The 13,118-nt window shown below is 40.1% G+C and overlaps 1 protein-coding gene across 7 annotated transcripts in view; it reads right to left on the bottom strand.

The window, feature by feature from the left end:
* Window positions 1–13,118, bottom strand: part of SEC31A (SEC31 homolog A, COPII coat complex component) — a 119,960-nt gene that overhangs the window by 45,299 nt on the left and 61,543 nt on the right. For 6 of the 7 annotated variants that reach the window (XM_073597855.1, XM_073597856.1, XM_073597861.1 and 3 more), the window contains exons 12-20: window positions 12,998–13,072; window positions 11,772–11,810; window positions 7,034–7,111; window positions 6,699–6,774; window positions 5,290–5,468; window positions 3,735–3,861; window positions 2,615–2,760; window positions 2,340–2,513; window positions 2,055–2,213 (exon numbers count right to left, since the gene is read on the bottom strand). In XM_073597855.1, the coding sequence (XP_073453956.1) occupies window positions 2,055–2,213; window positions 2,340–2,513; window positions 2,615–2,760; window positions 3,735–3,861; window positions 5,290–5,468; window positions 6,699–6,774; window positions 7,034–7,111; window positions 11,772–11,810; window positions 12,998–13,072 (1,053 nt within the window). The remainder of the gene's footprint in view (window positions 1–2,054; window positions 2,214–2,339; window positions 2,514–2,614; window positions 2,761–3,734; window positions 3,862–5,289; window positions 5,469–6,698; window positions 6,775–7,033; window positions 7,112–11,771; window positions 11,811–12,997; window positions 13,073–13,118) is intronic. The other variant, XM_073597858.1, reaches the window with a different exon arrangement.

Raw genomic sequence — 13,118 nt, 5'->3', positions numbered from 1 at the left:
TGAGGAATCTACTATCCTTCCGATGAGGCTCAGGTACCATCCATTTTGGCTGATAGCTTTTTCAAATGGATCCGAATGAAGTCCAAGATCCTAAATAGAACCGTCCAGACCTCCAAGAGCACATGTATCACATTACTGACCACCACCTTACAAACACTGGCGAAAAAACTTATATAGGGATGGACTTCCTGTTTGACTATCTGCCAGTGTTCATCCACCTATAGGTGGCATATAACCCATATAGTGGTGGTGGTGGTGGTGGTGGTGGTGGTGGTGGTGGGGGGGATATGAACTATTTTCATATTACTGTATTTAGTAACACTTTAATGATCAGCCTTTGTAAAGAGATGCACTCACGTACAGATATGAGGAAGAAGGTTCACACATCGTATAACCCGCCACCAGTCACAACGGTTAGTCTCTAGAAAGGAAACTCAGCAAGAAATCCCAGATAAACTGTCTTGACATGAACAGGGGAGGCCTCTGCCAACTGGAACACTGATGGTTAGTCAATGCCAAATAAAAGATTGTTGCAGAAAGACCACTAGTATGCTCTCAATCAATTGAAATAAATAACAGAGAAGGAGCGCTACATTCTCCTAGCGGGTGGCCCTATAGATTTCTTGAATTTGACCATCCTAGACAGCAGGGAAAAGCTTACTTTGCTTAATTACCATCCACCTATGTCCCTCAAGGGGAGATAGGGGTACATTTTTTAGCCATAACCATACAAATTAAAATATATACAAAAACAGTAACCATTTCCTTTAGTGCCAACTCAAAACAGGATAGTAAAATCTTCGGGCTGTTTACATTTTTAGGAGCACTTCAGTTCCAAGCGTCTCTCTGATGAGGTCATTATTTACTCTTGTGATTTTACATTGCTCATCACTCAAAGGCAATATAACTAATAGACATGTTCTAAAGACCTATAACTTAAATAGTGGGCATTTCCCTGGGGATAATAATACTTCCCCCTGTCATTGCTGCCAGTGCATCCCTTTAATGGTATAGGGAGTGCAGGCATTACTCCTCTCACATCCCAGCAGTTGGCGCTTAAAGTGGTTGTAAACCCTTACATATACCCAGTGAATTGACTATCCTCTGGTAATACACAGAGATAAAACAAAGCCTCCTACATAAGTTGTACCTGTTTATCTGCAGTCTTCTCCTCTCTACAACCGTGCTGAATGTATTAGCTTGTTTGAGAGTTCATAAAAAAGGGGGCAGAGATCTGAAGTTGCACTCTGTAGAGCTCAGTGAGGGGAGGTCTGAAAGATCATTGGAGAAAAGAGACACACCCCTTCACACAGCACACAGGAACAAAGCTGAGGTTGTCAATCTGCTGGAGCTCCCTCCCGTCACCATTTTTCCATTGATGTCAGGAAAAATTGTTACAAGTGGCTTATGCTGCTAGAGGAATGAAGCAGCAGACAGAAATGACACTTAGTGCTTTTAATTGAGACAAGTACACACTATAGAAGGATATGCTTTGCTCATATCTCATGTCTGAGATTTACAACCACTTTAAGAAGCCTTTTACCAGGCTCAAATATTGCATAGTATCGCACCTACCTCAGCTTATGTGAATACCAATCGCCAGAAAGTCCAGATTTGCAGGGGACATTTTTTGGGTCCAGTGGCATTGGTTTGGTCTAAAATGTTTGTTACTGATTAGATTTCAAGTCTCCAAAAGATTAGGAGATACATATTCCAAAGACAGTACTTTGTTAGGTAATCACTGTTCAGAACTCTAATACCCTTGGGAGGAAACAAGGCGGGTTGGTTTACACTCTTTCACAGTAAGTGCAGCTGTCACAACCATGACCTGTGTGTATATATCTGATTTTTATCATGCATTAACTGGAGTGCTTCAAACATTAAACAAACAACCCAAATGTACGGTCAGCAGTACGGAGCACTCAGAACATGCTAATGCAGAAACATAATGTAGGAAATAAGTTACAAGTCTATTTTTTAATAACTTGTTTGTTAAGCATTCACAGACTAATTCAATCCTTTTTCTAAATCAACAGGGCATTTTAAATTGTTACCTGTGGGTAGTACTGGTTGTCTGCTGCAGGTTTTGCATGTGTTGTCATGCGATGTGGTAACGTAGCTGGTCCTCCATGGGGTGCAACATTTCCAGGGGTGGATGTGCCACCTTCCCCTTGTGCTCGTGATAGTCTGTCCCGCAACTGCACAACATTAAGCTGGCGCAGAAAAGAGAAATCAGAAGGCTTACTACTCCGCAAAACATCAGTCCGACATGACTACTCCTTATGCCTCCAACAGCAACATACTTTGTGCCTGAACACATCATTACAAAAATATCTCACCTGGTTTGTGTTGTTGGGTAAAAATGCCATAGCAGCAGCAAGGCTGCCTTGAGCTGCCAGCAGGTTGGCATACTGACTCATCTTCTCGGCCAACAGAACGCCAACATCTTGGGTGTCCACAGCCTGCATGATCTGCACAGATTTGCGTAGGATGACCACCTTTTCTATAAGATCCTGATAACATGAGGAAAAAAAAAAAAAAGATGGTTCTAAAAAATATTTACAGATAAAAAAAAAAAAAAGTTATGTACGTCAATGACAACACCTCCACCCACCTGCAGAGAAAGAGGACTTGCACCATCTTGGGCCCTGGTCCAGCAGGCGACTAGTTTTTCTACATTTCCAGCACAGATGTAGCACAGACAAGCTTGTGCCTGGACAGAAACATCACCCTCTTTCTCAAGTCGTGAGCCCAAAAGATCTGCAGGTAAAACAGTAAGAGTCAAATCCTGACAGCACATTAAACTGGCTGTTTCTAAAGAAGGCAATAAGATTCTCAGGATTCAGCTGACTGGGCTAATCTACTGTTGCTACACAGATATGTACTTTTTGGTGGGATTTGACTAAGGCTAATTAAATTAAGTTCTACTGCACATCACTAGCATTAGAGCAGCCTACCTTAACCAATCAATGACTCATAAAAAGAAAGGTTTGTAATAGACAAAAAGGAAAACCTAACGAATTGCACTTGTCACAAGGTTTAGTAAAATATGCTTTATCAAACTAGAACTCAAACATATTTTGCAGTCTGGTCGATTTAGTTTACTGTTACTGTATGTACTTAAATACCAGGACCTCAATTTACACACAGGGCTTTAAAGCTGGGCATAGTCAGTGTGATTTTCTTTACTGCAACCACAAAGCTATTGCGTTCTCCTGTCAAGGAAGGGGGGGGATGGTGGAGCCATCCCCGCCAGGAAAACACACAATAATTATTGCTAGCACCTATAGCCGCTGGCAATAATTGCATGGAAAATCCAACAGGCTGGTTGTACCCAAAGTTGATCGATCAATCAACTTGGATACAAACAGCCTGGTTTGAAACCCAGCAGATCCCTGCTGAACTTGCCAAGATTTGGCCTGTCTATGGCCGGCTCAAAAGAATGATCCCCACTCACCACCTTCCCCCAAGTTGAAAAGGGGTATGTCCAAAAGCTTTGCCAGTGTTCCATCACCTATCCTAGAACCCAAAGTCTACAAAAATTCCGCCTGTGCCTTTTAGCATAAAATTAAGATATAAAAATTGCATTCACTACAAATAATGATATAATATATCAGCTTAGAAATAAAAAAATAAATTGATCAAAATCCACAACAGGTTTCCTTTAAAACTACAGTTACACTTTAAATTTAATAGGGATAAAACATGAATAAACAGTTATTAATATTCCATACCGCATAAAGAGGCAAATTCTTCAGGTCTCGCATAGGTTAGAACTGCAGCCAAAGCCTCTCTCCAGTTTTTGAGATCACATGACTGCACAATATCACTCCAGTTCTTGGTAACTACGGCAGTTATCAGCTAGGGGAAATAAAGGTTAAAATATGTCACCACAAAAGAAATGACATACAACACTCAAATAACTGAAAAATAGAAGTTAATATTTTGTAAGCAGCAGGTAAAGATAATATAATCTGTTGAGCAATCAAACACATTCTTGCCAGCAATGATTTAAAATGCAACCTATAGAAAGTAGAGGATAAAAAAAAAACGTAGATATTTTCTTTGATCGATCTGAAATCCAATTGGTTGCCATGGATTACTGTTTTTTATTACTGCGTTTGGAATGTGTCCATGCTGCATGTTTTTTTTATTCTTTAATGATCTGGTCAAGGATATAATAATAGGCTGCCATAGCAGCAAAGTTGTTTTTGCTTATCGTTTCTTCTTCCCATTTCTACTGATAACGGGAAGAGGAGTGCAACATTTGCATCACCATTTAAATGCTCTGTGCCTCTGATCAGCAGTCTTCTGTGCATTGTTCCTGGAGATCATGAACATATGGCATGTCTCCTGGTTGGTTCGGAACTGCCTCCATTGTGGCTCCACTTTTATGTTGTCAACAGATGGGCTTGGCACGGCCGTCATGACAGTGACTGTTTCACCTATTAAAACTTGACAGGCCAGCTGTGCACTTTGGTTTATAACGGTAAGTTGTTTTTAACATTTAAGTTTTGGTGTTCAGTGCAACTCAGAGTGGTCTATGATTTTGTATTTCGGTTTGGCTTTACTGAACAGCGTGGCTGTATTGTGTTCTGTCTGTGAATAACCCCAGATGATTTTTTATGAGCATTATCAGCTAAAATCCACCTGTGATGAAATTAACTTGGCGCAAAGAGAACACAGGCACACAGAAAATGCCACTATACAAGGCAGGATGTGGATCAGAGGGATGTTAAAAGCCACCAGGAAACAGTGCCATTTGTAACTGGCTACTTGCATAACTGTACTTTGAACAGTATACATAGTGGCAGGGTGAGCCCATGCTACGGTTTAATATGGCGGTCTGTGATATGTTTTCTGGGTGGCAAGCACACTAATGGCTCAAGTGTTTACTGCATTCATCTTAGAGCCAGGGTTGCATCTCAGGGCCCCACCCTCCCAAGGGGGTCAGTGTGTGAAGGGAGCAGCTGGGATGCTGCAGACAAGACACAGAGCGGAGGTACGGCGTGTGTGTGCAAGCACTGGATGTGTTTGATGGTCAGGAAGACCAAGCTTACTAAATAGAGCAGTAAAGCTGCCTAAAGAGCCACAAGGCTGTATGTTATTTTTCCTTATTGTATGGACAGTGAGAACCCACTATGTGGGAAGACTTCCATGTGAACTTTTGTTTTACTTTTAATTAAAAATGGGCACGAAAAGCCCTAAAACATACTTCTGGAATGTAGTAAACTCACTGTTTGGCACTACCAAAATTCCCTAACTTTTCACAACATGTATAATACATACCCTGGTTATTTTGCTTTGTGTTCTAGCAAAGTACTTCTTTTGTGTTCTAGCTAGCAGATCAGGGCCACCAGCAATAGCCAGTATTATAGCATCCGCCATGCGGTTATCGTGCAGGCAGAGATCAACTGCACTTTCAAAGTTACCCATTAACAAAGCTTGAGTGATGAGTCCGTCTACATCTGAAATTACAATGAAACGTCTCAGCAAAGGTAAAGACAACATAATCTGTTCATCTAATTCAGAATCAAAATTGTAATAGTACAAATCATCAAAAGTCCAAACTCCAAATACAGCTGCAGTGCTACTTACTGGTGAAACTGATTATTGCTTGTGCAGTTAAGATATGATTTTATAAGTACACCATTAAGACTGAACTGGCAGAATTTGCCAAGGAACTGAAGTGACACTGAGCCCCCCCCCCCGCTGTTCAAAAAGAGACTATACTATAGAACACAAGTTACTATATACTCAAATAATGCAAACTTGACACTTCAGCATTCAGAAGCCGTAGGGATGCCAGTCATTAAGGCCCCTTTCACACTGGGGCGGGGGCGTTGTCGACGGTAAAGCGCTGCTATTGTAAGTGGCGCTTTACCGTCTGTATTCGGCCGCTAGTGGGGCGGTTTTACCCCCCTGCTAGCGGCCGAGAAAGGGTTAAAACCACCACAAAGCGCCTCTGCAGAGCAGCTTTGCTGGCGGTATAGCCGCGCCGTCCCATTCATTTCAATGGGCAGGAGCGGTGAAGGAGCGGTATACACTCCGCTCCTTCATCGCTCCAAAGATGCTGCTAGCAGGACTTTCTTTCCCGTCCTGCTAGCGCACCGCTCCAGTGTGAAAGCCCTTGGGGCTTTCACACTGGAATTAAAGCAGCGGCACTTTCGGTTCGGTTTGCAGGCGATATAATTAGCGCAATAGTGCCTGCAAACCGCCCCAGTGTGAAAGGACCCTGAAAACAAGCACAGTGACCTTGATGCAACTCAGGCTGGAAGGTTCAAGAGGTGCAGCTCTCTGGGGAATCCAGCACCGTATAAACAACAAAAAGGGCACAAACACTCCTAGTGCATTATCTTCAGGATTTTATTAAAAATCTTAGTTCTGAGGAAGGGGACCAAAGCCCCGAAACACGTAAGCTGATATCGTCATCCACACAATTCAATGAGGTTGGGAAATTAACTTCTGGATTCTGTGTTTTAAGTTATGCTATCCATCCTTCTTTGCTTGCGAGTAGAATATGTATTCTTCTATCCTTTAATAAAATACCGAAGATAATGCACTAGGCCTTTTTACACCCTCTTTGTGTTTTTGTTGTTTATACAAGTTACTATATGAAGGTTTTAGTATAATCTAAGATTTATAAAGCCCCTTTATTCCAAATGGATCCTGTTTGAGAATAAGAGTGATAACATTACCTCCGCTCACGGATATATTGAAGGTCTCACCAGATGGAACGGTGTCCCCAACATCTGCTTTACCGACAGTGAGGTTCTAAGAGAATGTAAAAAGACAAAACACACTGTTATACTGCATGCAATTTTAAAAGGAATAAAGCTTTTATTACCTTAAATAGTGTATGGCAACACGAAAGCAACATCTATATTTATTAACTAAACCACCAGCAAACTATTTGAGACAATAAGCAGTGCTAGTTTGGTATTTCACGTCAGATTAACACTTGGAAATGAACTTACTGTGAAAATTCAGCTTGCTGGAAAGTGACAAAAAAAGCATGAAATAAATACAGTACCTCCCCCAAGCTCAGCTCTTCAGTAGGTTCACTTCCTTCCTCATCACTCTCTACAGCCTGGTCAGAGTCTTTCTCAGCCTTTTATAGAATAGTGTTAAAGAAATAGAAATAGTAAGGGAGGATTAAGGATTAGAAAATAGTAGAAATCAATTCAAAATCTTTGGAGAAAAAGAATTTATAATATCATGGTGGTGTGTGGCCATTCAAAAGTTAGATATTCAACGTAGAAAATCTATGTTTAGAAATAAATAAATATTTGCAGCAAAGATCACAAGGAGTAAAAACGCATCTGCAGTAGGAATACTGTTTTCTATCTCAGTTATGTTATGTTTCTCAGTGTCCCTGTGCAAGACATCCTTGCCCAGACTGCAGTAGCCCAAAACCCTCTAGCATAGGACTACGGATCAGCAGATTGTGCAAACTTCTGGACTGAAGAAAAATACTACAATAATAGTCTTAACACAGCAGATCTGGAAAGAAACAGGACACTAAGCAAAACTGAGCATACTGTGTAGGGGTGGGAATTTTTTTGAGCCTTTATGGGCTGGCCTCTTTTTTTGAGCATACGCTGTAGATGGCAGCGTAACACATTGTATAGGACTCTATACAGCTCAGTGTCTATAAATGAAGAAATATTTTTTTTTTTGTTTTTTTGGTAAGTCAATCTACTTTCCACCAAGGACCAACCTTAATTTTTTTTTAATTTTTCTTATAGGGATTACATATTGATTTTTCTTTTTTTTTCTTTTTTTTTTATTATAGGGATCAATTACATATTGATTTGTATTTTTTATAGGGACGTAAAGTACAGTACAGTATTAGAAGACAGTTAAGTATACATATGGAGATCATTATGCATTAGAAAAGAGACAGCAATTTAACATGTATAATACGAAGTCGGAATGTTATTCATCAGAAGAATTTAATCTAGGTTATATGTATGGCACAGAATCTTGTACCGAAAAAATTATAATATGCAGTTTTGCATACATGAATGAACATATTAAAATAATCACATACAGCACAGCCAAGCTAATTAATTAAAACCGGTATTCTAAATGCAGTCTAGGAAAGCAATACCCAAGGCCCCAAAATTTTTTACCAAGCCAAAAGTATTAAAAAAAACAAAACCTGGGAATCACTATTATATTTTTTACTAATTGTACCCACCAACTCATCCACAGTAATGGATGCCATCCTTGCTCAATCAGAACAACCATGCAACCAAAGGAGGATGCCAAGAGTTAGACTTAGAGCTGAATGCAGCATAAGTACAAATCTTTACTGAAGAATAATAAACAATGCAAAAATAAACAAAATGTCAATGAGACCCATAAACCCATCACCTATTAAAATGACACATGACAATGTCACAAACATCCCTGTCCAGACCACAATATACCTCTTAAAAGGAGAAGTGTGGGAAAACAAAAAAAATAAACACCCATACTCGCGTCCCTGCTGCAGTATCAGACTGATGGTGCAGCTGTCCTCCGCCAGCTCTAAGCCCAAAAAACAGAGCGATCACATGACCACTGATCGCTCAGTTCTCAGTCAACCCTAAGCAGTGACTACCAGCCACCGCTCTCTGCTCCTCCAGCACTCAATGGAGCGCTGGACTGGGGAGGGGGCAGAAGTGGCTGGCTCAGGCATTCAGCAGCACACAGAGGCTAAGTGAGCTGATGGTCAGGCATCTGGGAGGATCCGGACATAAGTGCCAGGATCTTTCCAGAGACTGAAACAGTTTCTGGGAGGCCAGCAGACAGCGGACTTTAGCCTGCTGAGTTTGAGTTAGAGGACACAAGTAAGTGCATTCCTGTGATCCACAAGAGACGTAGAACCAAAAAAAAGCTTTGGTCATACTTGTCTTTTAAAGCAAAACTCTAGCCACAGAGATTTATCCAAATTCATGAAGGTAAAAAGTTAACTCTTATAACGTGGTATAGAACATTACAGTTCCTCTATTTACTCTATAGTCTATTCATTAGTTTGCTGGATAGTACTGAGTTGCGGGTATAAGAGCTGCAGATGCGACAGCAAAGCAATGTCATTTACCCTCTCTTTCCTCTCCTCTTGTCCAATCACAGATCATATTTAAACAACTGCTTATAAAGTGGAAACAGAATCCTCCACATATAGAGCTTAGCTCCATCTTACAATCCTAGCAACAACATGTATGGCATAACTGGTTCAAAATCCAGCAGACATTTTCACTTACTTAATGGAACCTGAATGGCTGTGAGAGAGAAAGAGAAATCCAGACTAGAGGGAGAACTAGTCAACACGTCTTCATCCACACCATTGGTGGGTTTCAATGACTGTTTATTTTTGCATTTCTTATGCCAAACCTGTCTGAATGCATGTATTTTCACTTATTTCACAAGCGTAAATCAAGCTCCATTCATTTATGTTAGGGAGCCACACAATGAAAGCAATAAATAATTTTATTGCATTTGTGTGCCTTGCCATATACCGTAACTTACATAATCAAAAGAAAGCTTTATCTTATGTGAAGGAAGCCAACCTGTGATATAGTATAAAACCCTATCATTACTGTATACACTATTTTTCTTATTGTTCAGATAATCATTTTGAAAATTCTAATAAATGACCACATCAACTTTTAAATGATTAGGGGTATTCATTATTGGCATACCGCTCTAGACTGAGACACAGTTGATGCACTGGTGTGGGGGCCCCTTTAAGTAAGCCATTTTTCAGTTTGTGGTGGATTTTGGAGCCTTTGACAATTTTAAATTGCTTAGTGTCAGGGTAAGATAGCGCTTGGAAGTATGGGCAGCTGGCAACAAGGTATATAGATAAAATAAACACAATGTAAAAATAATAAAAACAGTGATATACGCATAATAGATGTGACAATTGACAAAACGTGATAGTCCAAGTCCATGATCTATATATAAAAAAAAAAATGATATCTTCAATGCAAATGTGGTAACCATCCACATTGTAGACTTGGTCACTAGTCCTGCTTATCCACCACCATGTATGCACTAACCAGACACTTAGCCACAAATGAATGCAGCAAACATAGCCGGATTAGTGTTCAAATCAGAAAGAGCAAGTAACAAAGAATGGAAGTGTGTTGAACATTTCCAAAACGAAAGGGCCCTGCAAAGCCAGGGAAACATTTGGGAGCAGATCTTGAGATTCCCTTTCATTCTGGAAATGTTCAATACACTGCCATGCTTTGTTACTTGCTCTTCCTGATTAAATTGCCCCTGAGGGAAAATTGTGGAACCATTGCAGATTGTCCTTCAGAATTAAGTGTGGATGTACAATGTGTTTGCTGGCATCATACAAGTGACTGGTGAGTGCATACATGGTGGTGGATAAGCGGCACTAGTTACTAGTTCTATACGCCACATTTCCATTGAGTATATTACAATTTTTATGTATATATCAGACTTGGATTTTCACATCTGTTTATATCACGGTTTTATTATTTTTTTTTTTTCATTTTATTTATCGGGATCATGGCACCTTTTATTCCACCAATTTTAAATTGCTTTTTCTGCATTGGAGAGATTTTTCTGTAAATTTCCATTATTGAAATTACTTTTCAGCAGAAAATAAATGAAAGGGGAAATCCCCCCCAAACATATAAGCAACAGCAATAAAAACATAACAAATATTATAAGCCTTCCCCACGCTTTCATTACCGCATCACTGTTGGGGAGATTTCTATTCTTTTCCAGGCCCAATGACCATAACTCCCAACTGTCCCTAATTTTGAGGGACTGCCCCTGATTTGGCACAATGTCCCTCTTTCCTCCTCATTTGTCCCTCATTTTGGTCTGATCCATATAGTTGTATGTAAAATGCACTTTTTATCTTTCAAAAAGTGTTTGACAGTGCTAAACCTTTTATCCAATTTCTAAATTGCTGCATTTGTACATTTTAAAAGCCAATATAAAGGAATAGTAGTGTAAAAAAGTCAGTGTGGATTTAATGAATCTTTTTTTTGGTTAATTCTCCTTTAAGGGGGTGTTGCAGGGGGGCGTGTCCTATGCCTACATACATTTGTTAGTAGGTGTCCCTCATTCCCATCTCAAAATGTTGGGAGGTATGTCAATGACTACATATCACATTGACAAAATTAGGGCAGCTGGCATTGCTAAATTGTTTTGCTTTCACTACTTGGTAAGTCGCTACCTAGAACAAGCAATGTCCTTGGTTTATTTGCACCTTCCAAAAAAGTCTGCATGGGGTGCTCCTACATTTCTATCCTGAATGATTGAGAGTAGTGCCAATTTGCCATTGTCAGATAAAATGTATTAGATCAAGGCCACCATACACCTCACATAAAGGCTGGACCTTTTACTATCATCAAGTGCCTGAGCTTCTCAAATGACTCCCCTTCACATAGTAAGCAACTAAAGAATTTTTGTAAACTAGCATAAATTGTTGACTTCTGAACATGAAGATAAATATAAAGATGCAACTTAATGTGTTTTTCAAATGGCATTCATTGGTCAAGCTGGGCAATGTCATGCAAATCTAGAAAGTAAATTACATTTAAAAAAGGATAAAAGAGGTGGGATCTTCACTTTAGAAAATTCGTGAATTCACTTGCCAATTGTAAACGTCAAATTAATGTACTCCACACAATGCAAAGCACACTAGCAGTAACTATTGCAGCATGCAAGTTGAACGTTTTTACGCAACGTAAGAAAATAGAGGTAAAAAGCACAAAGGTTATATTTATAATGAAACATACCTCTTGTGCTCCGTCGGTGTGGCTTAGAACTGAAGCTATCTGCAATGAACAAATTTGTTAAACACTTAAGATGATTTGCTCAGTTACTCCTATTTCCTAGCTTTATGTAACCTTGTTTTTTAATAAAACGTCCCTCCCAAGAAGGCGGAGATGGCCTCAAGCTTTTTTCATCAGATACGAGATATTGGGATATATACTGATCAGTCAGTACATTATGACCACCCACCTAAAATTGATTAGGTCTCCCTTTTGCCACCAAAATAGCCCTGACCTGTCTTCGAGGCATGGCCACCACTAGACCTCTGAAGCTATGTCATGGTATCAGGCACCAACCCATCAGTAGCAGATCCTTTAAGTTCTGTAAGTTGTGAGGTGGGGCCTTCATGGTTCGGACTTGTTATTCCAGCACATCCCACAGATGCTTGATTGGATTGAGATCTGGAAAAGTTAAAGGCCAAGTCATTGCCTCAAAGACACCTTCTTCCATTGCTCCAGTTTTGATGATCATGTGTCCAATGTATTCACTTTTGGCAGTGGACACGGGTCACCATGGGCACCCTGACTGGTCTGTGGCCAAGCATCCCCATACACAACAAAATGCGATGCACTTTGTGCTGACACCTTTCTATTAGGACCAGCATTACATTTTTCAGCAATCTGAGCTACAGTAGCTGTTCTATTGGATCGAGACATGGGCCAGGCTTTACTTTACACATGCATCAATGAGCCTTGGCCACTCATGACACAGTTGCTGGTTTTCCTTCCTTAGACCTCTCTTGGTAGGTCCTGGCCACTGCAGACTGGGAACACATCACAAGAGTTGTAGTTTTGAAGTTGTTCTCACTCAGTCATCTAGCCATAACAATTTGGCCCTTGTCAAAGTTGCTAAAATCCTTGCCCATTTTTTTCTGCTTTCAAAACATTAATTATCAGGGACAACATGATCACTTGCTGCCTCATGTATCCCACCCATTTTCAAATGCCATTGAAATTAGATAGACAATGGTATTCACATTACTGGTCAGTGGTCATAATGTTTTGGCTGATCAGTGTATAGGATAATATATTCTGAAAATACAGTGTGTAGAGCAAGAGGGTTTATAGCTAAAGGGTTTTAGAAATTATCAGCTACTCTATAATGCTCAGTGTGCTAACACAGTCCATGTCCAGCCCGCATTACTAAAACAGTGTATGTGATGCACAGGAAGGTGGACACCAGTGAATACCTTTGCGCCAAGATCTTCCTTTCTAAATCCCAAAAGTTCCAAGTACTTGCCACGGGAATCGTCCTCAAAGTTCACCTAGGAAAGTACAAAAATCTCATGTTATAAATGCTAAATCTCTGAA

The sequence above is a fragment of the Aquarana catesbeiana genome, linkage group LG01 (genome assembly GCF_042186555.1).
Source record: "Aquarana catesbeiana isolate 2022-GZ linkage group LG01, ASM4218655v1, whole genome shotgun sequence".
Lineage (NCBI taxonomy): Eukaryota > Metazoa > Chordata > Amphibia > Anura > Ranidae > Aquarana > Aquarana catesbeiana.
The sequence above is the reverse complement of the archived record's forward strand: the minus strand, read 5'-3'. Positions and strand labels throughout refer to the sequence as shown.